Source organism: Pavona decussata, unplaced genomic scaffold, assembly GCF_977016875.1.
Source record: "Pavona decussata unplaced genomic scaffold, jaPavDecu1.1 SCAFFOLD_134, whole genome shotgun sequence".
NCBI lineage: Eukaryota > Metazoa > Cnidaria > Anthozoa > Scleractinia > Agariciidae > Pavona > Pavona decussata.
The window spans coordinates 4,343,296-4,368,965 of NW_028145547.1; the positions used below are offsets into that span (position 1 = coordinate 4,343,296).

At 38.8% G+C, this 25,670-nt stretch overlaps 1 protein-coding gene and 2 long non-coding RNA genes across 6 annotated transcripts in view; 2 read left to right on the forward strand and 1 right to left on the reverse strand.

Annotated features, from left to right (window-relative positions):
- Positions 1–797: 797 nt before the first annotated feature.
- LOC146467849 (uncharacterized) overlaps positions 798–25,670 on the reverse strand; it is a 41,226-nt gene continuing 16,353 nt past the window's right edge. The window contains exons 1-6 of one of the 3 annotated variants that reach the window (XR_014867640.1): positions 23,379–23,513; positions 12,261–12,504; positions 10,532–10,574; positions 4,541–4,767; positions 2,599–2,828; positions 798–941 (exon numbers count right to left, since the gene is read on the reverse strand). This is a non-coding gene — a long non-coding RNA (uncharacterized LOC146467849). Of the gene's footprint in view, positions 942–2,584; positions 2,829–4,540; positions 4,768–10,531; positions 10,575–12,260; positions 12,505–23,378; positions 23,514–25,670 lie in introns of those variants that run through there. The other 2 variants (XR_014867641.1, XR_014867642.1) reach the window with 2 other exon arrangements.
- Positions 10,902–13,895, forward strand: LOC146467850 (uncharacterized). Its single transcript, XR_014867643.1, has 3 exons — positions 10,902–10,948; positions 12,348–12,577; positions 13,764–13,895. It is a non-coding gene; the product is annotated as an uncharacterized LOC146467850 (long non-coding RNA).
- LOC146467851 (uncharacterized) lies at positions 18,770–25,436 on the forward strand. Of its 2 annotated transcripts, none has more exons than XM_085125333.1 (7): positions 18,770–18,897; positions 20,106–20,190; positions 21,525–21,632; positions 22,192–22,301; positions 22,982–23,040; positions 23,463–23,614; positions 24,548–25,436. In XM_085125333.1, exons 2-7 carry the CDS (start codon positions 20,118–20,120, stop codon positions 24,862–24,864), a joined length of 819 nt encoding a protein of 272 aa, XP_084981459.1. In that variant the 5' UTR covers positions 18,770–18,897; positions 20,106–20,117; the 3' UTR covers positions 24,865–25,436. The 2 variants fall into 2 exon arrangements, with proteins under 2 accessions (XP_084981459.1, XP_084981461.1); XM_085125335.1 differs by having other exon boundaries at positions 18,810–18,897; positions 20,109–20,190.

Sequence of the window (25,670 nt, forward strand, 5' to 3'; positions counted from 1 at the left end):
ACTCCAAAAACCTCTTATGAGGAATTTCTTGTAATCATTGTATGTACTGTATTCCTATTCCGGATATAGGCTCAATCGAACGCACCCTAAGTATCGTAAGTCATGGTTTGTAGGGGAAGAAAATGTGACGAACGTCACAACTGATAAGAGTGAGATTTTTTAGTGGAGTTATATTGATGCGCTCCGCGGAAACTTTCTTTTTTGTATTTGAAGCAATGATGAGTTAAATTGATGAATTTGAATTAACACGGCCCAGTGGGACGAATTGTTATCACTAGGCACCTTAAAAGATTGTGGTTTTTCCTCGTTTCCTGCAAACCGCAAACCTCTAAAAGTCGCGTGACGTTTGAGGTTCAGGTTTCAACGTCAAGGACACTGTCTAAAGGTAAGTGTTAATTACGGCAGAGTTTTTCCGCTAGTCTTTAGACTATGAAGCCGCGTTTTATCGTCAAATTTACTTTCCTTACAGAGTTATCTCGATAAATGAGAAGTTTGTTTGATTCATGATCATTTGCGAGATTACAAGAATTACCAACCACATTAGTGCATGCATCGACTCTATCCTCTGTGCAGCCGTCACGGCGAATATCCCATGATGCCTGGGTAAAACGTAACCCTCAGTCTTAAGCCTAAATTATGTACATACGGCGAACTCCGAACTACTGTAAACTAATTGGCCGACGTTAGCGGTTTGCTGTTTAAGAGGAAGCCTCAATCTTAAATTCCCTATTTTTTTTTGCAACCCGTTTGTAACAATTCGTTCGCATATCCAGCCGAATAAAAAGCAAACATAAAACAAAACGATTTATTCAATCTTTCGCAGACAATTTTTGCCATTTAATTGCAAACTCACTTTTCTAACACACATTGTAACTAAATGATTGGCTGTTAAATTTGAAGGATGCAATTTTGAGATAATGAGCGTTCACGCTGATCCTCATCTGAAAGAAATGAGAAAAAAGAATAAAACAGATTAGCCTGATTATTCAACTTACAAGATTTGTCTCAGCAGCTTAGAGAAAGCAACAGCCAAGATTGATATAATGTAGCGTATGGCTTTCCGTACCCCATTTTCGAGTAAAGACTGTATAACCGTTATAAGTCGTTTCAGGACACGGTTACCAAGACGTAATAATTATTAAATGAAGTTTGTAGGATCAACGAGGATGACGATAACAAACGGGTTGCCAAGTTCAGTTTCAAGGAGATTGGACATATTCTTCCCCTTCGAATAAACACTGTGCCCAGTTAGTACTCAGGTCAAGCCTTAATATGCTTAATTTGGCTTATGCGTTATGGCTTAATGCGTCTTGTTTAGTCCAGTTAGGCTCGTGATAGGTGACCGTACGTTGCGCCTGTTCAACAAAACAAGCAAACAAACAACTCAAGCAGTTTAAGGCCTGGGTTAAGGGCTTTTAAGAGGAAAAATGGTTTATTCGAGATAACTTTAACAAATTGAATGACACTGAACTGAAATTTGGCAGGTAAAAAGGTCTTATCATTCTTAAGATTTCTAAGCATAAAAAGTAGTGCTATAGATCACGTGACATGTCACGTGATCGTTTTCGTGAAAAAAGAATATATTTGACCAGTAGGCGACAGTTTTAAGAGAAAACATCAAACAAAAACGCATTTTTAATAAAAATTAAATATCTCCATCCCTTCACGTTTGGAATGATCGTCCACTTTTCTCCAGAGAAAATTTTTCAAGGCAAAGGTCATTTCTTAGTCCACAATTCAACCTTTGATTGTTAATTTCTCCAATTTAAAAACTTGAGGACAGTCATTCCAAACGTAGAATGTTCAATATTTTAAATCTGCTCCGGAAACACTCATTCAGTTATCTATATAAAGAAAATTCGCCGCCATATCGCCGTTTTACAAAATTTTAATTTCTTGGTCACGTGATGTGTCATGTGATCAAAATTATACGTTAAGGCAAAACGAAACATCGAGTTTTATATTCAGGGAAAATTTCATCCTGTTCTAGGCAGACAAACCGAAGATATAGGGGATCATTCATAATTTCTGAACACCCTTCACTGAAATCCAGGCCTTAAACTGCTTGAGAAATAAACAAACAAGTAGACAAAGCTGGGAGCGACGTTTTCCGTTAGCGCGGAGCTCTGCCTTGTCCAGAAATCAGAGAGACGAGGGACATCGTGAAAGTCTAGTTGAAATAGATATACTTCTGGAAAAAGACTCACAATGTAAAATAGGTGCAGAAAACTCAGTCTTTTAGAATTATTTATAGTGGCTGAGTCGGGTGAAATTCAAATATTCAGAAGTATTTTGCGATAGCACAGCTTTTATCCGTCGTTGCAAAAAAAAACCAAACAAACAAAACAAACAGAAAACAACAATAACAACAACAACAACAACAACAACAAAGAAAAACAGAGAAAAACAAAAACACCTAGTACTGTTTGCTCGATTTAACTTTAGTCAAACTTTTCAGATCGTACCTGTACAGAGCTGACAATGAAACGAGAAATGCACTGAATAGTTTTAACTATGCTTTACGCTTAAGACTAAAAGTAATGTTTCACCCTCTTTTGAAAAGAAAACATGTTTGCTTAATTACGTTTTCTTTGTTACCATATGTATGTCGGTATATTTGCATTGTTGAAAGATCCAGTTTCCCGTTGTTTGCTGGGTAAATACGACTCGTCCATTTGTTCGTGTGACCTGGCGCGATACCCTTGCTTTCTTTTCTTAATTGTTCGCCCGAACCGGAAGGCGTTAGATTCCACGCTGTCAAGGAAAGTTGAGGATAGAAGGGCGGCAACCAATACAACACACAGCACGCTGTATTTCATCGTTAGTCCCTAGCAAAAAATGTGTAATTCTTGGTTAACATAAAGTAGAATATATATATTAATTAAACACTGGATCACTGTATAATGGTCTATCGTATGATAATGCCCTCGGCTAAAAGATTTAGCGAACCAGCCAACCATCCAACCCTAACCCAGTAAGAGAAATAGTCAAGAGGACACTGCCTTCTGTTCTTTCTTGTAAAATGAGTCAGCGAGATTCGGCAAATTTTTATTGGTTACTTTAATAAAACAATTATTCCACGCGCACTTGTTGGATATGAGATGATTATAGCCAACTGACGGCGCTACGTGCCTCGTACCCAACAAGTTAAAAGTGGCTCTGTCTTTTCGATACAAACCACCAAGAGTTTGGGTAGATGGGTAACAGACTAACATATATAGGAACTTTTATTCACTTTTCACGTGTTGGTATCAAGTGTTAAATATATTACATCCATGTAAGACACGAGGCAATTGCTTAAAAAATACACCATCACATTTATTTCATTACAGATATGCCACACATTGACATTCAAATCCTAGCAGTAAGCAGGATGTTCGTCACATGAACCTAGTTTAACGGACTTAGCTCCCACGAGTCTCCTCACTCTCCTGTAGCTCAGTGATCGAGCATCCCCGCAAACTAGTAATCGGAAGGTCTTAGTTCGACTACTGATAGGAGCACTGGTTCGGATTTCCTTTTTCTGTGTATGCCTGTGTCACTCACTAAATAATACATCATTCTCTTCTAATTGCATCCATGTTAACGTCAGTTTACACGCAACGTTTGGTTGACCCGACGTTATCACTCTAGTATCGGAGCGCGAATCGTACGTGTATTTCAACGCACGTTTCGTGAAATGAAAATCGGACCGATTCAGGAAATCTATTGTAGTACAACAGATCTTTTTCAAGTCACGTTGACACTCTCAAAGAAACTACTACGTCAATCAACATTCAAAATCAAACTACTGGTCAAAAAGAAAGAGTAAAAAAAAAAACAAAACAAACAAACAAAAAGCAACGTACAATTTGCTCTCCAATGCTGTCGGGTCCATTTATCAGGCCCCGGTTGTTCAAAGAACGGGTAACTCTAAGCAGTGGACAAATCGCTATCCAGCGGACAAAATGTACTCCAGCCAATTCATTCATTTTATTCGCTGGATAGTGAGTTATCCATTGCATAAAGCTTTGCAATGATAAGCAATGATCGTAGCGTGTAAACCGTCCTTAACATTTTTTGGCAATTTAACTTTCTCATTTCTATTTTGCTTCAATTGCCAGTACCTTCTTGGAAGAGCCATGCAGCCAACTATATACTCAATACAGGCACTGAGAAATTATTTGCTCGGCAGATTTTCGGTTACTTAACAATTGCCAATGCTTGACATATTTTTATTTTTTTTCTACTTATGAACTGACAAGAGGGATGCAATTCAGGACGCTATTGTTGATCAGCCGTTAGGTAAAGTAAACTGTCTGGAAATCTATGCAGCTTATCTAAAGATTTATCACAATTATCGAAGAAGAAGGTGGAGCTACAGGTGAACTGCGAGCAAAGGTTTCTTAGAGGAAAAAAATTTAGACTTGAACACTTACCCCCTACTGATTTTAAATTAAATACTTCCCAGCTTTTGTGCTATAATTCAGTGCATCTGGAAGGATACTGAAAATACCCCATTATAAACTTACACTGAAATGTTTGAAAATATTATACCTACTTGTAAGCATATACTTTGAGCCGATTTGTTTCTTGACAGTTGGTTTGTGGCGACGTCGATTCGGCTTCGATGCTCGACCTCGATTTGTCTTGGACGACCGGTGTTTTGAAATTGTCTCCGAAAAAAAAAATCAGCGCCAAATTATGTAGAAATCCTTCAGGCAATTTAGGTGGATACGTCAACAATCTGGCATCCTAAAAGAATAAGGCTCTATTAAAGGGCCGGATCTGAGGTTGAAGAAATTAGTGGCTGTTAATTTTTCGTGTGATCTCGTCCATTCGTCTTAATACTGTAGCATAGGAAATGAACTGATCTGTTGATATATGCTGCTTTGTTTAACCGTTAATTAAGTTTTTCTGTTTGTGCTTGTTTTCCGTACAACACAAACAGGAGATTTAGAGATCCAATTAATTTCTCAACTTAGAATAAACTTGCAATTTATTCGTTTGGCAGGAAGATAAGAATGATTTGTGGGCGTCTTTTCTTCTTTGATGGCATTTTCATCTCACTGGGCTGTTAAAAGCTTTCTTATTCATTTGTCAAATTCATGAAAACGCTCGGCCAAATTGAATAGTATACATCCTGAATCTTTAATCAAACCTTCACTATTATCCCGAGTTTTATGTATCAAGAAGTAAACCTTTTTGTACTTTTGTCCTATTTTCTTCGTTTGAAACGGGCTCAACGTGAAAACTAAAATCGGCCACGATATTTGTTTTCTACGTTTCACGCACAGTTCTCGATTAACGGATTATTCTGGATAATTTAGAGGATCTCTGATTACAATACAGATGTTAGATGAGTATCCATTTCTTTACCAGCTGCAGACATCAATTGTGCAATACAAGGATACTACAGGATGCAACTTTCAACACTAGGCCACCGTTACCGTCGTCTGAAAGTTGAACGCATTATTCCTGTATTTGTCGCTTCTGGAGAACTTGATGTTGATGCATAATCCCGTTTCAGCTGGTTTATTAACCCAAGGTTGTTAATAAGGTATTTTACCTACAATATCTACTGTGAATGTTGCTGAGGCGGCCATTTTCCCCGGCTGAATCAAAATCAACAAGAAGTACAAAAACAAACAAAAAGCTCTGTAAATGTGAAATTCTTTGTACGTAGAATAAAAAGGACATGTTTAGTACATTAAAAAATTTGGCCTGCAGGGCTTGAAAAGCGGTCTATTCAGGCGCTTTCATGTTAAAAATAAGATTGGGCAATATCATTAATATCTGGTTTCATTTATATAGTTTGGCCAGTTAATTCAATGTCTGACTCGTCGTGGGCACCCAACGGCTCATTTCGGTGGATCAATCTGTTTGGATGGCCTTATCCGCCTCAGAAATTTGAGTTTAGTCGTAAAGAGCTCAAAATATCGTAACACTGAAAAGCTAGTTACTTTAGTTTTCGAAGAGGGGACTGAGAAGTGTGGAAAAGGCAGCCAAAACCAATGACACCTTGTAAATTAGGGGAAAACTTAAATTCCTTCCCAAAACGTTCTGCAATTTAATTTTTCAGCTAAAGCATCCCAAAAGATTTATCTGTATTAGGTAAAAAATATTTTTAAAAGGACAGAAGAAAACGGTCTGGGAACATAGGGGACAATATTTAAAGGGGAAGTATCTCGAAAATTTGATGTCATTTCAAAATCCAAAAATGTTTGTCTGACAACAGAAACAAAAAAATTAATTTTCTAGTTTTGTTATAAATTATAACCCCAGTGCAATAAAACTGTCGATTAGTGCCTCTGGCCAGAGACAGAGTAGGTCGAAATGGATTGAAACTTGAAAAATGTTAGGCTAATGTTTTTCAAGTTCTCGCATTTTTGTTTCCAAAATGCGTTAGAACAGAGTACGAGTTGTTCCTGCCAAGAATTGAGTTGATTTCTCTCCTCTCGTTGTTCAAGAATTATTTTGTAGCAAAGCGAAGGTCTTATTTCACCATTTTTAACAAAAGAGGTCAAAAACCCCGTGATACTTCCCCTTTAAGTATTTTGCTTACTGTCAATGTTTGCCCCTAAACGCGTAATTTCAAAACTGAAACGAAATTAAATTTCATTTGTTTTGTTTGAACAAGCAAAGTCATAAATCCGGTTCAGGAGGTTTGATTTCGATGACGGAGAAATTCTGAAACGATTTGTGAAAAAGTTAAACAATAATTGAATCACGAGCTACATTTACATAAAGCTTCCAGTGCACCGATATTTCTGTACTTCTTTTAAAAACTGCTAGCGGCTTGATGTAAGTTTTATTTTCAGTTCATGGGAAATGGTTTCATTATGTCATGAAAGGGGGAAGCTTTTAGTGAAAATTCTAGCTTATTGCTTATTAGTTCTTTGCGAAAATTGAAATCTGCGTGATGAATAACGCCAAAATTAAAAAGAGGAGTTTAAATTCAGCGCATGCGCGAGTTAAGACACATGCCCACGCAAAAGCTTATTCAATTTTGTTATCATTGTTATCAGCATATGAAATGCAATACAAACGCACTCGAAAGATACAGATTTTAGGGGAGGCGGTCCAGGGTCTCTCGACCACTTGAATTCTTTTTTAAATCCAAGACCACGCTTTGTAAATAAAATCAACTGGTCTGCATCTCACTGATCAGTACGGTGTCCCCAATTAGCACTGCACTGCTAAATGCTTTGACACTTTAATAAATTTATTTTTGCTGAGAGAAGAGAATTTGGTTCAATCTCCATTTTCGTTTGAGAACGCAACATTTTTTACGGATTGTCAAAACGTTGACGAAGTAACAAGCAAATGAAACTGATGAAAATATCTTTCGCTCCACGGTTTGACAAACCTAATGTTGTCCTAATTAGATCTTAACATATTAAAAAAACAAAAAACAAAAGGGAAACAGGCCACATCTACGCGTTTCCGAAAGGCCCCCAAAATTTTCCGTTAAAAAAAATCTCTGTTGAATCCAGTATTTGTCCGTCCATCGTTTCTGTTTGAATACGCAAAAGGTTTCTCCGTTTTTTGCCTGCCTTCCCCACACACACATCCGGTGAAAGCGGTCAGTGAAAGCTGAACTTTTCAAAAACGCTCTCCACAGTGAATATTTTTAAAGCGCCGTTTTTCGTGTTCTCGTGGGGACACCTGAAAACTTAACTTTTCCAAAACGACGACGTCACGTTGGGTCGAATTCAACGGCCATTGTTTAAAAAAGTTCCGTTTTCGGTGACCGTTTTGATCGGATAAGTGTGGACCCACAGGCAAAAAAACGGAAAAACGTTTTCGCTTTTTTCAAACAAAATCAGATTACGTGAGGACGGGACCAGCCTCCGTTTTTTTAATATGTTAAAATCCAATTGCAGCAATATTAAAGTTTGTTAAACCGTGGAGTGAAAGATTTTTAATCCTCATTGCATTTTCTTGCTACTCGTCAATATTGTGTTAATAACATGGTTTGCTATCAGATTCGGCAAAGCGGGGTTATTTAATTAGCGGAATTGATAAAATCAACTGACTTACAACGGTATACAAATATAGTAATTGGTATCCCTCTACGACAATGTGACTGTTTATTGATTCTACTTGTTTAGCCAGTTGCACCCTCATGCTAGATTAAAAGTTTTCTTTTTGTTCATTGATATAGCAAACTAACAAAGTAATATATATTTCCTGACGTGGGGCTACAAAATAATGCTTTTCTCTGATTGCGAACATTTTAATTAAAGAATAATTATTTTTATTGGGGTTATCGATCTAAAAGGAAACAAGCTGTAGTCGATGTTGCGAGTTAAGTCGATTTTATGCTTCTTTTCTGTTTAAAATTTAGTGAAGTAAGACGGGAAACTGATTAAAACATCTTTTGTTTGAGAAACTACGCGAAGAGAATCGTCTTCCAGGTTCATCGCTTAAAGGGGAAGTATTACGCAAATTTGCTGTCATTTCAAAACCCAAAAATGATTAGAAACAACGAAATAATTGTCAAGTTTGTTATAAATTATACAACTGTCGATTAGTGCCTCTGACCAAAGACAGAGTAGGTCGGTATGGATTAAAACTTGAAAAATGTTAGGCGAATGTTTTTCAAGTTTCTCACATTTTTGTTTTCAAAATGCGCTAGAACAGATCACGACTTGTTCCTTTCAAGAATTGAGTTGGTTTCTTTCCTCTCGTCATTCTAGAATTATTTGGCAGCTGATTGAAGGTTATATTTCGTCATTTTCAACAAAAGATATCAAAAACCCCATGATACTTCCCCTTTAAGCTTCCTACATTTTTGTCTCAGAGCGCCACTTAGAGTTTATTTTGCGGGTTCCCACTGATATGCAAAACAAAGAAGTTATTATTTTGTGTTAGCTTTTGTGATCATGATAGTTATAAGCACCCTGCTTTTCCAATAGTCGTGTCAACGAGGTAAATTTATAAAGAAAAGTCACCGAATTGGTGGCATTAATGAAATCGTCGGATTTAACGGGATTTTAACATAAAAGAATGGCCGGAGATTTAGGAAAAGAAACATTGCAGTCAATATAACGTACGAGGATTGTTTTAAGGATTTAAGATTTACGAGGATTTACGAGGATTTAAGGTGGATTGTCCTACTTTATCGTGATGTCTTCAAACGATTTTGGTGTCAGCGTCGAATAAAGATGATGACATAGGAAAACCATGCTTAATTTGCACGGGAAAAAATTACCCTAATCAACAGAGAAGGCGTATACAATCAAAGTTAAGTCCTCATTTAAATTTTCCGTTGTTCGGTATTATTGGGAGGGACGGTCCGTTTTGCAGTTTTGAGAGGGGTAGGGAGGGGTGGCAGTTGGGAACCTTTTCCCCCTTTTTTGTCAGGACTAAAGGGTTTGTGTCAATTTTCTTTTGCGAGACAATTCTTTACCTCGTTATACTGTGCACGGTTTTTTCTTTGGCAAAAACTTTGGAAGAATATTTGGTTTTTGATCAAGGCCCCTTCAAAAATTCAAGCCTTCCAGGGATAGTCTTCGACACGATAGCTAGCGATACGGTAGCTAAACGACCAAGAAAAAGGTTCTTGGATTCATAGAAGTAAATTAGGAATTAAAGATTTCAGTGATCTTTTTTCCGGGTTAACAGAATAAATAAGGACCCAGCAAAGCACATTCAGAACTGAATTGTAACATCTTCTCAACCATGTCACTTATGACAACCCATAGTAAAACTTCACGAAAAAACTGATCCTATTTTTTTGGTAATAACTTTTACAAACCAGTACCACCGTGACGATAAAGAATTGCTAAACAGCCTTCATTTCAGTGACCAAACCCTCGGATCTGGCTTATTCCAGGACTTAAGCCCTAGAACAGCCGGGTCAGACCTCAATTTTCCAGATTTTTCGATTATCCGAAATTTTCTACATGTACCGGGGTGACCCGGAGTTTCTTTATGAATATTTAGTAGTCAAAGGTAACAACTCTAAGCAGAAAAACTCAAGTGATTCCGTCATATGGGATTTTCCTTATGGCACAAAAAAATTATTGCAAACACTCTCAGAAATCACAAAGTCAGTTACACAAATACTTTGTCCTATTATTTTTATAATTTGTTATTGTCAGAAGAAAGTCATTTCCATCTATAGGAACACAGCTATATAGGTCCTCACGGTCCAACCAGAGTTTTGTGAGAATAAGCTCCTTTCGAAAATTTTATGTAAGATTGCTCACACTAATCTTGTTTTTTGAGAAGTTAAGTTGGATCTGCCTTACAAATGTTCCTTTTCTCGATCTCCTTGTTTTGGATCAGTTCCCGGAGTATTTCAGTTTATAAGGGAGTATCAGTGAGTCCGAATAATCAAGGTTATCTGTCAGACAACTATATTGTATGCATGACTGAACGTCGGGGTGGCAGTGAAAGGATATATCGGGGAACATGTTTTTGTTTTATATCGGATAAAGACACCTTCGCCTTATGTAATAAGAAAAGAACCAGGGGAAGGTCATAGCAATATTAATGATTATTGACACTCGGCAGCGTTAATAAAACTCTTTTTTTTTCTTGCCTTCATATTCAGCACCGTACAGTTTCCATTTATCACAGGACTGCTGTTAATTTAAGTAAAAAAAAAGCGTTTAAAAAGGTACAAAAAGGGAAAGTAATGTTTTCGCGGGAATAATTTACTCGTTGTTTTTCCTTCTGTTTTTAACAAAGCTGTAAAAATCACACCGAGATCACAAACAGATAAGTTTATTACTTGTGATATAATTTCACACTGTTGTGGCAAGAGGAAAATTCCATGTTTATTCGGCCACGAATTTTGTCAATATCGATAAGGCAAGTTAAATAAAGCGACGCGTCAAAATCGATAACTGGGGAATTAAATGCGGCTTCCACCTTTAATATAAATTAAGATGCAAGAACCTTTAGAAGCTGTAAGCTTCGTCACTAGAACACCACTGACAGATAACGCTGTTTTTAGGTGAGTAACCCTTTAAAACCTTTAGAGTGTTTTTTTAGAGATATTGAACACTGGGAAATGACCGTGAAGATTAGCAGGAGATTGATAGTAACGAACATTTTGAAATGATGAGGAGAGAAACATTCATTGTACGCACTCAGCGCTCGGCTCCATCTACTTTTTGTACGAAATTAAAAACAACATCTGCCTGAATAGAAGTTTCACTAAAGATCTGAAAAGATCAATTAGTTATATTCCCCTATTTTTACTGAAGATAGAGCGAACAAGAACTACATTTGACCTTGTCATACCATACCAAGTAGCAAGTAGGAAACGAGAAACGTTCTCAGGTCGTATGACCCAGAAAAAACTCCGAGACCTCAGACGGGAATTCGACACCAAGAGCTTCCAAGAGCTGATTTAAATTATTGGTGGCTTGGAGGTATTTTATGAACGTAACAGAAAAATCCTCGTTACACAGTTAACTCACGTATTTCAATTTTCACTCATTATTCGTTCAGCAAAGCGTTTCCTTGTGGTTAGGACACCACTGGCTACCATCCGACGTCTTAGTGTCAAAACCTTATGGTTCGTTTCCGAGTTCCTATGTCCTCTCACCTGAAATCCTCAGTCTATTTGATTCATTTGAAGTGGAAACTAGTTTGAATAAACCACCGTGATCCCTTTTAGACGTGTTTCATAGAGGGAAATGGGTATTCAGTAATCATTGGTCAAAGTTCGTGCATTTTTTTATTCTTTCATATCAGCTAACAGTGCATCCTTGATCCAACTGTCCAACGGTCCACCTGTTCGTTGGAATGACCATTTACAATTACCCATTCATGGAGGCGACGTGGTCGGGTGGTTAGAGGCGCGGACTCGTAATATCTGGAGGCCCCAGGTTTGAGTCTGACCACTAGCTTGGATTTGTTTCGGGGTAGTCCCCTGTTCAAGTCCTCGGTCACGCTTTGTAAATAGCCAACTGGTGAGCCTCCCTGTCAATCGGAATTTTTAAAGAGTTTCTGTTCTGTCTAGTCGTATCAGTATGCAGGATGTTTGTCCCATGAACCTAGTTTAATGGCCTTAGCTTCCACGAGCTCCTGTAGCTCAGTGGTAGAGCATCCGAACTAAAATTTGGAAGGTCTTAGGTTCGACTCCTGATAAGAACACTCGGATTTTTTTTCCGAGTATACCTGTTTCATTTACTGATTAATACATAATTCTCAGTTTCTGTTCTGTTTAGAATATTTGTTAGATTACATGGCCCCATAAGCTTCTAACTTTAAATCTAACCGTGTATACATAAATTTATTTTACTTTACTTTTTACTTACTTTACCCATTTTCTTTCCTTTTTCTTTTGTTTCTTGTTATGTTTGATTACATTCTGGTCCTTCTTCTCTTTTTTTTTTTATTTTCAGTCATGATGAAGAGCCGCGGTTTCTGTACGGCTGTCACAATGCTCGTTGTTTTGCTTGCAATCGTCGTTCAAGAAGCACATCTTGTGGGTCCCGATAGAAGGTTTGGCCGCTCGTTAGCTAAACAGTACAGTCACGGAAGACCACGTCAAGCATATATCTATAATGAGCAGACAAATCCAGTGACTAAAGATGGCCATGAAGACTCTCAGCGATTCCATGAAAATTAATTGGTAAGTAAAAGCCACAACAAGGAAGGACGAACAAACACAAAAACAAACGCATCGAAGAGATGGAGGTAGGGTGACCAAGCAGGACTTGAAATCCGGAGGTCCCGGGTTCAAGTCCCGCTCTAACCGCTAGTTGGGGTTTTTTCTCAGTAGCCTCGAGCTCAACTCCTCGTCCCTGGTTGTAAATAGCCAGCTGATCTGCCTCCTGCCATTTGGGTTTTTTAACCATGTTATGTTGTATTATTTCTTTGGGAGATTTAATGCTCGGCCCCACTAGGACGTTGTGCTATAAACACTGTCCGAGGCTAAATAAAGGCTGTAAAGGTTATATTTTTATTTCAGTATAGAACGTTTTCATCACAAAGTACAAACGTTTGTCATTTCGATACCGTAGAGTTACTAGCTATCAGAAAATCATCCCTCAAATGTCATGTCAAGAAGAATAAAGTGAACGAATGAAGTAGAATCCCGCTGCCGTTCGAATATCTGATCATGAGGAAAAACAATTTACTCGAGAAATTGGTCATTCGCAAAGGCAACAGAGGGACAGGTATGCAGTGCCCAAGCGATAATGGGTTTCTTTCCGAGATAGCACGAGTCCACTGTATCTGCCTCGCCCTCAGGGTGTGGTAAGATTGTTGGTTCGCGATTCTTGTTCTCCCCATCACGCCCTGGGTCCCTGAGGATTAGGAAGCTACTACTGTAACGTGTACAATGCTTCATATCTGTTTTTAAAGAGAAAATGCTATCTGCTTGTCGGTAAAGTCTGGTTGTTCGTAGTGACGTCGATGGGCCATTTTCAAGTTGCTTTGAATCTGATTATGAAAGCGAGGCTTCGTGCATAGTTTTTATTATGAAAGTTAGTTTTCATTCAGATGGAAACAAAGCTAATTTCCACATGAAAAGCTTTGCCGGCTTAGCGTCCCTTTCGTAATAAGGTTCAAAGGAACTCAAATGGCCTATTCATAAGTGCCAGAAAAGTCTTCAGGGCATGCGCAGTGGATTATGAGAAACCTTGTATTGACATGATAAACTTGTTGTAGCTGGCGTACGTGTAGAGAAAAATCGTATGCTGTGTGTTGGGCTTTGTCTCTTGTCGGAAGATGTAACTAGTGCGAATGCCTTACAAATTTTATCAAGAAAATTTTGTCATACCAACTGTGTAACGATTGTGTTTTTCTCGTCACAGAACACTGAAGAAGACGAATTCGACACTCTGCACCAGAAAAGAGATCCATTCCAGGAGGATATGATTTAATTTACTTATTAAATAATCTAACAATTGGGATTATATAATAATAAAACATGCACAGTTGTGGAGCTATTGTTTTTGCATGGTCTTTTCATACGAGCTCTCAAAAGAGGGTCTCGTCCTAGGACTATAAGACCTATACTAAGGACAATACCTTCGAACAATAGACCTTTATCGCGGATTTCACAGTTTTGATGGCAGGCCAGGAAAAGAAAATCTATTTTGACACTGCGGAAACAATAATTATCTTAACATTAGTAAAATGGTGAAGTTTGAGGGCGTTATCTTTAATTTTAAAATAACTAAGGTGTAGTTCCGTAAATTTATAGGAAATTTTACTGAACATTTGCATGGAGACAGGCAAACATTGTCGCTTTCTATACCCGAAACGTCTGTAAGATTCTCAGGCTTAAGGAACTATTTCTTCGTTACTTTAAAAGATAACATTCACTCTTCCCGCAGTGTCATAGATTATTGTTACTTGGTCCACTTAAGAAATTAAAATTACCACTATAAAGGAAAATAACAGTCTCAGAGAAATCGTTCTGGTAATCTGATTTTTTCGTGAGCTATAACAAAAAAGAAGACAGTTCGATTAGTTTAATTTCTCTAAGAAATTCGCTCATAAAGGCCAAACTGCTGTATTTGAAACGCCCCCCCCCCCCCCCCCCATTCCCCAAAACCAGAAAAAAAGCAACAGTTGAATTCCCCTGATCAAAAGATGAATTCTACGGGAGTCGAACCGATGACCTTGCCTACACCGGTCGGGTGGAGCTACTGGCGGTAGAGCTACTGGCGAGCTGGTTCATTTTCTGGTACACACGTGTGACGAGTCCTGCGTAATGATACAATAGTTGCAGCGATGTCGCCTGTGTAGTAATAAATAACGATAGCTCAGTTAAAAAAAAGATTTATAAGTATTTATACAACTTCTTTTGAAAGTAATGAGGGGCAAACATATAACCCAAAGATGATGACCAAATAGTTGATAATTGCGAAACTGCGTGTTCATCCAAAAAATACCTTCAGAGGGATTCCCTATTGCATAACACATGCATTGGATGGTAAGGTCTCCCTCCGAAGTCTTCCTCTGCCGCTAACTGATTAGTCTTTGGAACTCTATCGAGATAGTTACCCACAGCCGGTACGGATCAGGAGTACCTGATGGGGCCGCTCGACTAAAAACCCGCTCTGCAGGTTGGAATAGAGCTGGCTGGGAACTGAATACATTAGACGGTTAACTGGCTGGAACGTTTCTAAATATTTAGTTTGCTGAGATTTTTTTTTATTAAAACACTGGTTCTGGCTGGGTAAAAAATGTCTCCTTTGTTTTTCCTGCCCGTCAGGACCCCTGTCAAGCTCGTAAAAAATCGTATTTGACTTGTTTTGAATTTGTATTTGACTTTTAACAACTATTAAATATTGCATTCTGGCTTTACAATATTAAGGAGAGATCGGTCTGATCGAGGTGGTGGTGGAGTTCTTATCGCAATCAAAACAGCCTCCTTCAAAGCTGTCAAAAAATTTAAACTTGAATCGAAAGCCGAGCTGCAACAGCTTGAGATCATTTTTGCCAAAATTACTACGCTTACTGGTCAAAGAATTTTATTCTGTTCTTGCTATAGGCCATCCGATAGAGACCCAAGTTGGATGGATGTGTTCGATAATTTTCAGCATGAAGTTTGTGACCAGTTCGACAATATGGTAATTTTGGGTAATTTTGATTAGTCAGACATCCTCTGGGACTCCATTGACAGCGCATTAGGTGTTAACGAACTAGCCTTTATTGAAACCCTTCACGACCACCTCTTGACACAACTCAATAAAAATGCACTTGTGGCAACAACATACTTAATCACAAGCGTGCCGAACCGTGTCAATGTAACTGACACTTAGTGTTTCCAAAAGATACGGGGTTTTTTTACAGACCACAGCGTCATTATTTTCCAGTTTAACACTTTTTTAAAAGCCCTACCAATAAACGTAAGATTTGTCTACGATTATGCAAAAGGAGACTTTGAGGGTCTGCTGTCAGCAATTAATTATAACCTCTCTTCGATCATAGCCAATGACGATATAAATACTGACTGGCGTCAATGGAAAGAAACGTTTCTTGCAGCGGTCTCTGATTACCAAGAGGCTTAAGAGACGGAATCCCATACCTTGGATGTCTGGTGCGTTACTTAATTTGATCAAGAGAAAGGAATCGTAAGACAAAAGCTGAAATTATCTCCCCCGAGCCACCAAAGGGAGAACTTAAAACAAAAATTGCCTAAAACAGTGAAGCGCATGCTGCGGAACAGCCGTGATGTTTCTTGGTTCCGTCGAGTCCGAGCTCAGCACAAACCTGAAGCGTTTTTGGTCTATGTTGAAGCTGAATTCCAAATTGCATACAATTTCTGATCGAGTCTCAACGCCAGTCCATTCGCTGACCCAGGTAATCGTACACCGTTAAGATCTTCAGCTGAAAATCCTCGGGAAATAGCCAATCTGATTAACTCCTACTTCGCATCAGTTTTCGCCCATGACACCCTTCCCCCCTTCATCTGGAAGCACTGCCAATGCACTAGCCTCTCCTGATATGTCGGAATTAACCCACACGATAAGCGAGGTCCAAACCGTGCTCGAAGCCCTAGATGTCACGAAAGCCACAGGACCTGATAAAATCCCAGCGAAACTTCTTAGGGAAACAGCCTCTGTAATTGCACCATCTCTTTGTAAGCTGTTTAACAAGTCATTAAGCACTGGTTCTTTCCCGAAGAACTGGAAGGAAGCTAACGTTGTTCCTGTTTTTAAAAAGGGTGAGGTTGAGTGCACAGAGCATTACAGGCCCATCTCCTTACCGTCACTGGTAACCAACGTCTTGGAGAGATATGTATTTAACACTTCAAAGATAGACTGTACGAGGTGGTAAGAGATAGATTGTCAGCATGGCCGGATTCATTAACCTCCCACCTTTTGGAAGTTTTGGACCACGTGGGCTCCCTACTAGACGACGAAAAACAGGTGGACATGAACGATGTAGAAATGTCTAAGGCCTCGATAAGGTGACCCATGGCTGCCTGCTGCAAAAGTTGCACGAGTTCGGATTTGTAGGCAGCGTCTTGCAGTGGTTTAGCTCTTACCCGATGGGCCGCTACCAACGTGTAACAGTGCTGGGTGAAACCTCTGATCCTCTGCCTGTCAGCTCCGGAGTACCTCAGGGCTCTATTTTAGGCCCGATGTTATTTCTCATCTATACGTATCCGATTCTTTGATAAACTAAAACTTCTGGAATCGCCTTTGAATCGACTCAAAAAGGACACAAGACACAAATAGCCACGCAAAGGAGTTCAAGCGGGTAATTTATATTCAAACGCGATTCATAATTTTGCCTTAAACGTTTTTCTCCCATACAAAACCTTACAATTTCGTTATTACACGTACAACGGTTGCCGTGCCACTCAAATTATCGTCCTGACATAAATGCTTGTAGACCTTGGGGTACCTGTGATCAAACCAAATTAACCCAAAGCTAAATAACTTGGTAGGGAGAAAAAAACGGAGTAAAATTACGGTTGGAAAACAACTGAACCCGAAACAGACAGATGAATTAGTGATATACTAGGCTGAAGAAAGAAAACTGCTGAGGGTAAAAGACCAGTTTACAGGGTGAAAGAATGCAATCTAAACACAACTTCTAGAAGAAACGTGAAAACTTGGATGTAAGAGTTAGGTTACTTTACCGTTCACTAGGAGCACTTTATGTCAAGAAATGTCGAACATTTAACAATTATTCCACGAGCGCACGTTGGATGTGAGATGATAGATCGGCTATAATCATCTCATATCCAACAAGCGCGAGTGGAATAGTTTATTAAGGACAGCCAAGAAATATTGATAGATCTTGCTGATTTCGCTTTACAAGATCCACCAAGAAGACAATTTAATGGTCGCTATTTCTCGGGCATGGTGCAATGGCTCATGTATTATGGCCGCTGAGCTGATCAAATCCCTGGAATTGCGTTACACAATGATCCAGTTTTTAATAATTTCAAATATAATGCTTTCTTTCGAACTGACAGGTACTTTGTTCCTGACCCTGGGAGTTTGAACAAAGACTGAGAAATTAAGAAGATGATGAGCGCCTTGAACGTAACAGGCCAGAGCCGATAAAAAGGCGTATAGCACTGAGTAATCATGATAATCAGAGTCCACAATTTTTTCTTTTTCACGAGTAGTTAGTTGCCATTTCTTTCCTAGGGTTAAAGCCCATCTGGAATAACTTTCACTGCACAGTTGATTCTCTGATTCATCAATCGTGAAAATAGCCTTGTATTGATTCTACACTCGCGCTTAAGCATTCTAGATACAAATGTAGAATCCTAGTTTTCTCATTCATTGTTCGCCTGTTCAGCTCTGTCGCTCAAAGAAATTTCCTTGGACGTTATTTGTTCAACGCCCAAGTAGTTTTTAACAAAACACAAGTGTGGGCGGTCACCCGTTGCACATTGGTAGCGCAGAATGAAGCCACCCGAAGACACTCAATAACCTGCAGATGTGTTGCAATTACTTGTCGCCGAAAACCCTCTGTTTTCATCAGTCGGTATGACTTTCTATCTGCAACTAAAAACCATAAGGACAAAAAAGCAACGGGTACATCACTGTTAAAATGTACCATACTACCAATGGAAAAGAAGCATTGCATTTCTCTATGGTACCGCACGCTAATACACATTCAAATTTATGGAACATAAACCAACCAGAACAGCAACTGTAAAATTGCTAACAAAAACAAACAAAATTAAATGGATTCAAGGTACCGCGAATTATTTCTTAAACCCACCAGGATAGTTGCCTTTGGTCGGATAAAGTTATTTTCCATTCCAGTGACTTCATAAGATCATTAAGGTCATCTACAGTAGCACCCATGCGCATGCGTCCGTTAATTCTAGCTAAATAACGGAATAAGTCAAGAATTTTGTTGATTAGATAGTCCGCTCTCATTGTATCATCATCCAGTTTTCTGTAAATAAGTCACAAGAGTTAAATCTGTTCTAAAATCCGTTCGAATTGGGAGCTTCGCGACGCCGTAAGTATTAATTTTATATTTTTACCTATGTTAGGCAAAGGAATATTTCAGTTTTGTTTCGAAAGCCTTCTTTTTGTTGGCCATTTTCACGGTTCTTGACCAAGTTTCATGCTGCATAAAAAAATCTGCCGGAGAGTGTTTTTTCCGGTTCTGATTTTGACATTCACTGAACCTAAATCGCCCACTTTCGTGGTGTCATGGCATTCCAAGAACCTTTTCTTGGAAAGTTCAAACCAACAATAACATCAGTTTGAGAGCATGAGTCTGATAATCTTTAGCCAAAACATTATCTTTTCTAAACAAAGCTATTTTGATTTTTTGACAAGATTTAGACTCAACAAGCGTCATGATCACGTATACTTCTCAACTTTGTGAGACCGAAACGGCATTGTCTTTTAGCTCTCGTTTTCATAGTCGTTTTCGTTGACAGGTCAATCATTACTATTCGCCTGAAGAATCTGTTCACCAAAGATCGGATCTCATTACATTTTGCCTTCTTGTCTTGTCTTGTCTTGTCTTGCCTTAGCGTTTTATTTTTCCCAAAGGCCACTGGAAATTAATCATTTGACTCTTTTTCAATTTAGTTATTCAAGCACTGATATTATTTTGTTTCAATATGGTTCCTTTTTTACTACAGGAAAGAAACCTCAATTGTATTGTTTAGTTTCGTTTGATCAGTTAGTTAAACCGGTCATTTTTCCATATAGAAATCTTCTTGCATGGACTGGGTGGTCTTGCGTTGTCGCCGGTGAAATAGAGAAAATCGTTGTTTAAAAGTAAAGATAAAAGAGTAAATGATCTAAATTGTATATACCTCCACCACCAGAGAATTTCTAATGGTTTTAAAGTAGCCCTTGCTAGTTCAGCAGCAATTCCCTTAGTCTAACAGCCGAAACAAATTTGTGGCAGTAAACGAGTTCCGCCATAGATGTAACGCGTGGTCAAATCGCAACAAAGCAAACACTAAAATCTGGTACCAGTTGAATTCTTCTTAGAGCCTTTCTCCACTTTGTGCCATTCACTGAACCCACCGTGCTTGTGGATAAATTGTTCGCCATCTTGTGACAAGAAGGTGTCGTTGAGGTGTATGACCTCACCTGGAGAACCTGGTCAAGCTTTAAGGTCATTTTGACCTTTCTCTTAAGGAAACTAAATTTCTACTTTCTTAGGACAACTTGACCTTGAACATTACCCCTTTGTTTCTGCAGCAGTTTTCAAGAATGAAGGGCGAGAAAGTATTTGTGTACTGTGTGTTCTTGGTGTCTGCGTATATCGCACGCTCTAGCGGCCAGAGTAAGTGAATGAACATCGAGTCTGTGGGTATCAGATTTAGCATTTAAACAGTTGTCTAATTTAATTTTGTAAACATCATAGTAACAAACAACACAAGAGGTAGGAATATACAGTGGAATACCGATTTTTTGAACCTCCTAAGGAACTAAATTTGGTTCGAAAAATCGGGGGTTCCAAAATTCGGATGTAAAAATTTGACCGAAGCAAATCCAAGGGAAACAACTTTTGGTTCGGAGAATCGGGAGTTTCGAAAAATCGAAGGTTCGAATAATAGAGATTCCACTGTACTGCTTTGGAACAGCATCCAACTGAATAGTACTTAGCAAAAGACTCACAATTAAGATAGAAACGTATAAGGTGCAGGTACTGCCTTTAAATTTTCGACTCTTTTAGAGGGTTGGGTTAGGTTTGCAAATTTCGAAAAATTAGTTGATATATCATATGATTATAGTGTCCTGACTTAATGGGGAACTGCTATTGATATCGACACTTGAGTAAAGTTATTATTGTGATACCTGAATTACGTGAACCATTGTGTCTTCAAGTGATATTCAGAGTGACCGTGATTGGTCATCATTGTTAAAAGTCAAAACACTTTTTTCGGTGTCCAATAGTATGCCAACAAGCTTCCCAACGCTTTTTCATGTTACAGCTTGAGCTGAAGGCTTCACATTGATTCAGCTTACTACTCATAATCGTCTTCTTAGCTGAAAGCTACAAGTGATGTGAACTTTAGTTTATTGATTCTGAGCAGATTCTTGAATGGCCCGATGTAAAGCCTTTAGATTAGCTGTTATATACCTTAAGACGCGACAAGGTATACAACAACCACATAACTGTCCCCATGATATGTCCATGGTTTGAGTTTGCACTTTATTTCCAATTTCTACATATACTGATTTATATATTATAAGTACGCCAATTACTTGCAAGTGGCGTTGACCAACTGGAAATCCCAAGCTACTTTGGTTACTGCGCACGTATTCTGTTTGTGTGACGCCATGGGTTTTTAAATAGTGAAGCTGAAATCTTAAAGCTCCCAATTATTGCTAGAACTATGGAAACGTAATTTCAAAATGAAAATTTGTTATTTCTATCGTTCGTTTAACAATTCCGTTCCGCAAACATGTTCACATGTAAAACGACTATCTGAGAAAGTTGGAGAGGGAAAAAAACTACACGACCTTACGTTGTTAATTTGGAGATTGGAGATTGGCGACTTTGGAGCGCGCCGTAATCTCTAAGAAGAATGACTTGAATGAGCCCGGTTTCAAAAACCCAGGTAGACATGTAAATTTCGTTATCGATATTATTGTTATCATTATTTATTGCAGCTAGTCCCCCTCCATCGACTGCCACTCCAACATCTGTCAAACCTTCAACACCAGGTGGAACCACAAAGCCAACTGGACCGGCTCCAGTTGACCCTAACACTTTGAAGTGTAAGTTATTTAAAGCGTGTTACTGTGTGTGTTTGCGTATTTTCAAAGAATTCAAGTTTGTTACATTCAGTCTCGTTGTGTTGGGGGAACACACTTTCCTTCGAGTCTTAACCACAACTTAACTCCGGATCACACGCCTTTAGCCTCTTACTGAGCTTTTGATGATAATTGTGTTTTTTGTCATTTTCTCAAGCTCCTGAGTTTGCTAAACAAGACATCATCAATAATCTAAAGAACGCGATTAATTTGCTGACCATTCGGAGACGATTTTGTTTTCAGGTTCTCATCCTACCTTCCGCTATCCATTGAACGAAAGATACTCGTCGTACTTTTCCCGTGCCTAAACAGGGTACATAATATTTTTTCTTGCACTAATTTTGCCACCGGAGTCTTCTCGTAGAGTTCACCAAAATTATGTGATGTTAAAAAAGACAGGTTCTTCCATTTAAACTTTTAGCTTCGTCTCGCCAGAACGCACCTTTGGTCACGTGAGCTCACATTAACTTAACCAATATAGGTTCACCAACAAAATAGTAATCTCTATGAATTATCTTTTTAGGCACTGTTTACAACTTGACCCTGAAGCTTTCGAATGTCACCTATAATGAGAATTTAGCCAATCCACATTCACCTCACTTCGTCAGCCTTAGAATGGATTTCGAAGTTGGAGTAAGTACATGAATCTGACTCTTAAAAGATCCCATGACGGATAAGCAGAGTCTCAAAAGGGGACGGCGTGGTTGAGTAGTTAGAGGCGCGTACTCGAAATCTGGAGGCCCCAGGTTTGAGTCTGACCACTAGCTTGGATTTGTTTCGGGGTAGTCCCCTGTTCAAATCCTCGGCCACGCTTTGTAAATAGCCAAGTGGTGAGCCTCCCTGTCAGTTGAGATTTTTAAAGAGTTTCTGTTCGGTTTAAAAGATTTGTTTGATTACACGGCCCCGCACGCTTCTAGCTTAAAATCTGTGTATAAATAAATTTACTTTACTTTCTCTGCTACTGTAGACTCTGAAAATATGTTGTATTTCAGTCTGAGATGAATGCAGCTTTTTTTGCAGTCGAATAATTTCCACAGTCCGCGACCCCACAAGCATATCTAATTACTAATCGTGTTCTAATAAAGGATGATTGTTTGATTGATTGAGTGTATACCTGGCACAAGGTTATCTGAATCCTCAGGAGATGACATAGAGCTAATACGTCTTCTGCCTTTGGGATTCCTAGTGTATTTCATCACTTTTCAGCTTTAAAATATTGAGGGGCCGTAGCCAGGATGATAAACGTTTAATAAGTTGTTGTTTGTTGTTGATAAACGTTTAATGACTAGCTGGCTCTGCTTGTAATATTTTAGATTTTGCAAGTGTATGATGGATACAAGCCCTTCATTGGTGTCACTACGCTGAGATTCAGGTGTGTTATGTAACGAATATCTTGTTTACAATTATATTATTTATATGGTTTTATTCAAGAGCACTGATTACCGTCGTGGTCCCATCTATTTGCGAGACTTATACACGCGTGACAGATCACAGTAAATTACTTAGCCACAATAAAACACAGCACAAAACACTACACTGCACTACAGTGCAATGCAATGCAAAGAAAGAAATTTCAGTTTGTTTGGAGAACTCAAACAAGAACGGCGAGTATTTCGTGTTTTTGTTTTATACTGTTTTTGCATATTCAGCTATGTGACATAACAGCGAGGACGAAGTATTGAACGAGCAAGATGACTAACCGTAACATACCTGCTATCATCACCATTTTGCACATGTTTGGCTCTTTATTTTTTCCATTAAATTTCTTGTTCTTGTTCTTTTTCCTTGAAACAGTAAAGCACCTGACGGCAAATTTACCATCGTGCACTTCTGTATAGAGTTCAACACCAACGGCACACATCTTCCAGACTTGACAAAGGCCCTAACCACTGGCAAACTGGGCATTCGTACCCCTGTTCTTGTTGCCTCTAAACTTGATCAAGCAGGTGAGTTGCATCCGTCATGCAATAGCGTGCATATGGTTGTCCTCGGGTGGATGGGTGGAAGACTGGCACCTCGTTAAATCCAAACTGATCGAATGCCATCTTCACTTCCAAATGAAAACCTTTCTTCTTCGCTTTGAGGAGCCAAATGAAGGACAAAGTATGAAAACGTTCTTCATCTCAGGCACCCGTATGCAATGTTAAGGTGTTAAGGCGAGGGTTCTTAGCATTAGCACTGCAACTGACTGGCTTGTTTTCAATTCTTTTTTCAAAAAAAAAAAAAAAAAAAATCACTAAAATCTTTCCAAGCCTAAAATTAAACCTCAACTACACTTTCATTGAAATAATTCTCTGTATACACGATTTAGATATAGATATAAATGTAGATATCGGGATATGATGTAGTTTGTATCGTTAATAACTAGTCATTTACGTTCAGTTCATGCAGATGTTTTTTTTTTCAAAGAAGTTGTAAATCATTTGACAGTGTGCTGTAAACAGTTCGAGAAAAGTTGCAACTTATCCATTAGAAACCCGAGAATTCGATGAAACTATCAAGCTCATATTGATTGTGTTATATTGTTGTAACAATTATCAACAGGGATTTTAAGTAGCTTCTACGGTGAAGACGACGAGAACGCCACAAAGCAATGGGATTTAATGACAAAAACAATGTCCTTGCACATGCGTTTTAAAGTTTGACACATTTCTTCGCCGGACAAACAACAACGTGAAATGACCAAAGTCAAGGTTTTGTAGAGAACGTGAGAACTGATATGACCGTAATTTTTTTCATTTTCTGTCTTAACTTGAACGCCGTTCCAACCTGTTCTGTCATTGAATAGATCGGCCACATTATATAAGATGGACGAATTGGAATAATCGCGATGTAGCGACGCAAACTTATTTCACATATTCTTCATTTACTTCTTTCAGCCTGTTACAAGGAGCCAGCCCCACCAGTGTGCCCGATTCCATGCCCATCGGCCTGTGCTCCTTACTGCTACAGCACCTGCTGTCAACAGGGATACCAACAGCCTTATTACATTCCCCCTCCTGCCCCTGCTCCGCTCCCGGCCACCTGCCCCAATTCTTGCCCCAATACCTGTGCTGCGGTAGGATGCACTCCGTCCTGCTGTAACACTGCGTACAACCAGGTACCTTACAACTATGGAAAACGCCATGAAGCACCCAAACCAGCCAAGGGAGCTAAGAAACACCACATCTTCCACAAACGTCACAGGAAGAACTGAAGAAAACTAAAACAGGACTGAATTAGGAATGGAAGGAGTAGAGCGGAACTTTTAAGTTTACAAAAGGAGTACTTTATGTGTCAAGGAACAGAGACTTGGAAGACAACTTAAGCAAACGAGACACGTTGTATTTCGAACCTGAAACCTCAAAGGGAACTGCGGATGAAATTATAAAACGACAGACACGACTGCTTAGCATAGTAAACTAGAAATAATTACCGATAACACTTTTCACCTGAGTATGATTCAAAGAACAATTACGACATTTGTTTACGAAAGCACTGAACATTTACATGTACAGCTCACTAATTCTGTGAATTAACTCGCCGACAGCCTGTGAACAGTAAGCTATATCCCCACCAGAATAGAGACCCTGTTCACGGGCTAAGAATAACTCTGGCTTTAAACCAAATTTTACAATGTAAAACTGTTGAATTGAAGTTTAATTTCTGATTTTTGTTTTGTGGTAATAGATATAGTAGCAAGTATCTTTGGTTTTTTTCGTTTTAAGCATTGTAAATATGACTCGTTGAGTGAAGCCATGATTCACAATAAACTGTGTTCAAAAATGGCGCTTACGTTTTGAGAACTATCTTTAACTTCTCACATTCAACCAACCAGAAGCCTTGTTGAACAGTTTTCGGCCTGATCGAAGGGTATCCATAATATCCCCCACCGTCCTCTTAGACCCAGACTGCCCCTGGGTCTTCGAGGATGATCCCCCACCTGCTTCCACGTTATATACGATAGACTCCTCCCTTCACTGTCACTGTTTGACAGTCTAAATTGTTGTCCCATACATTCCG

Coding starts and splice junctions, on each gene's coding strand:
- LOC146467851 (XM_085125333.1), top strand. CDS start 20,118: ATGAAGGGCGAGAAAGTATTTGTGTACTGTGTGTTCTTGGTGTCTGCG. Junction 20,191..21,524: donor CGCACGCTCTAGCGGCCAGA/GTAAGTGAATGA, acceptor TATTTATTGCAG/CTAGTCCCCCTCCATCGACT. Junction 21,633..22,191: donor TGACCCTAACACTTTGAAGT/GTAAGTTATTTA, acceptor TTATCTTTTTAG/GCACTGTTTACAACTTGACC.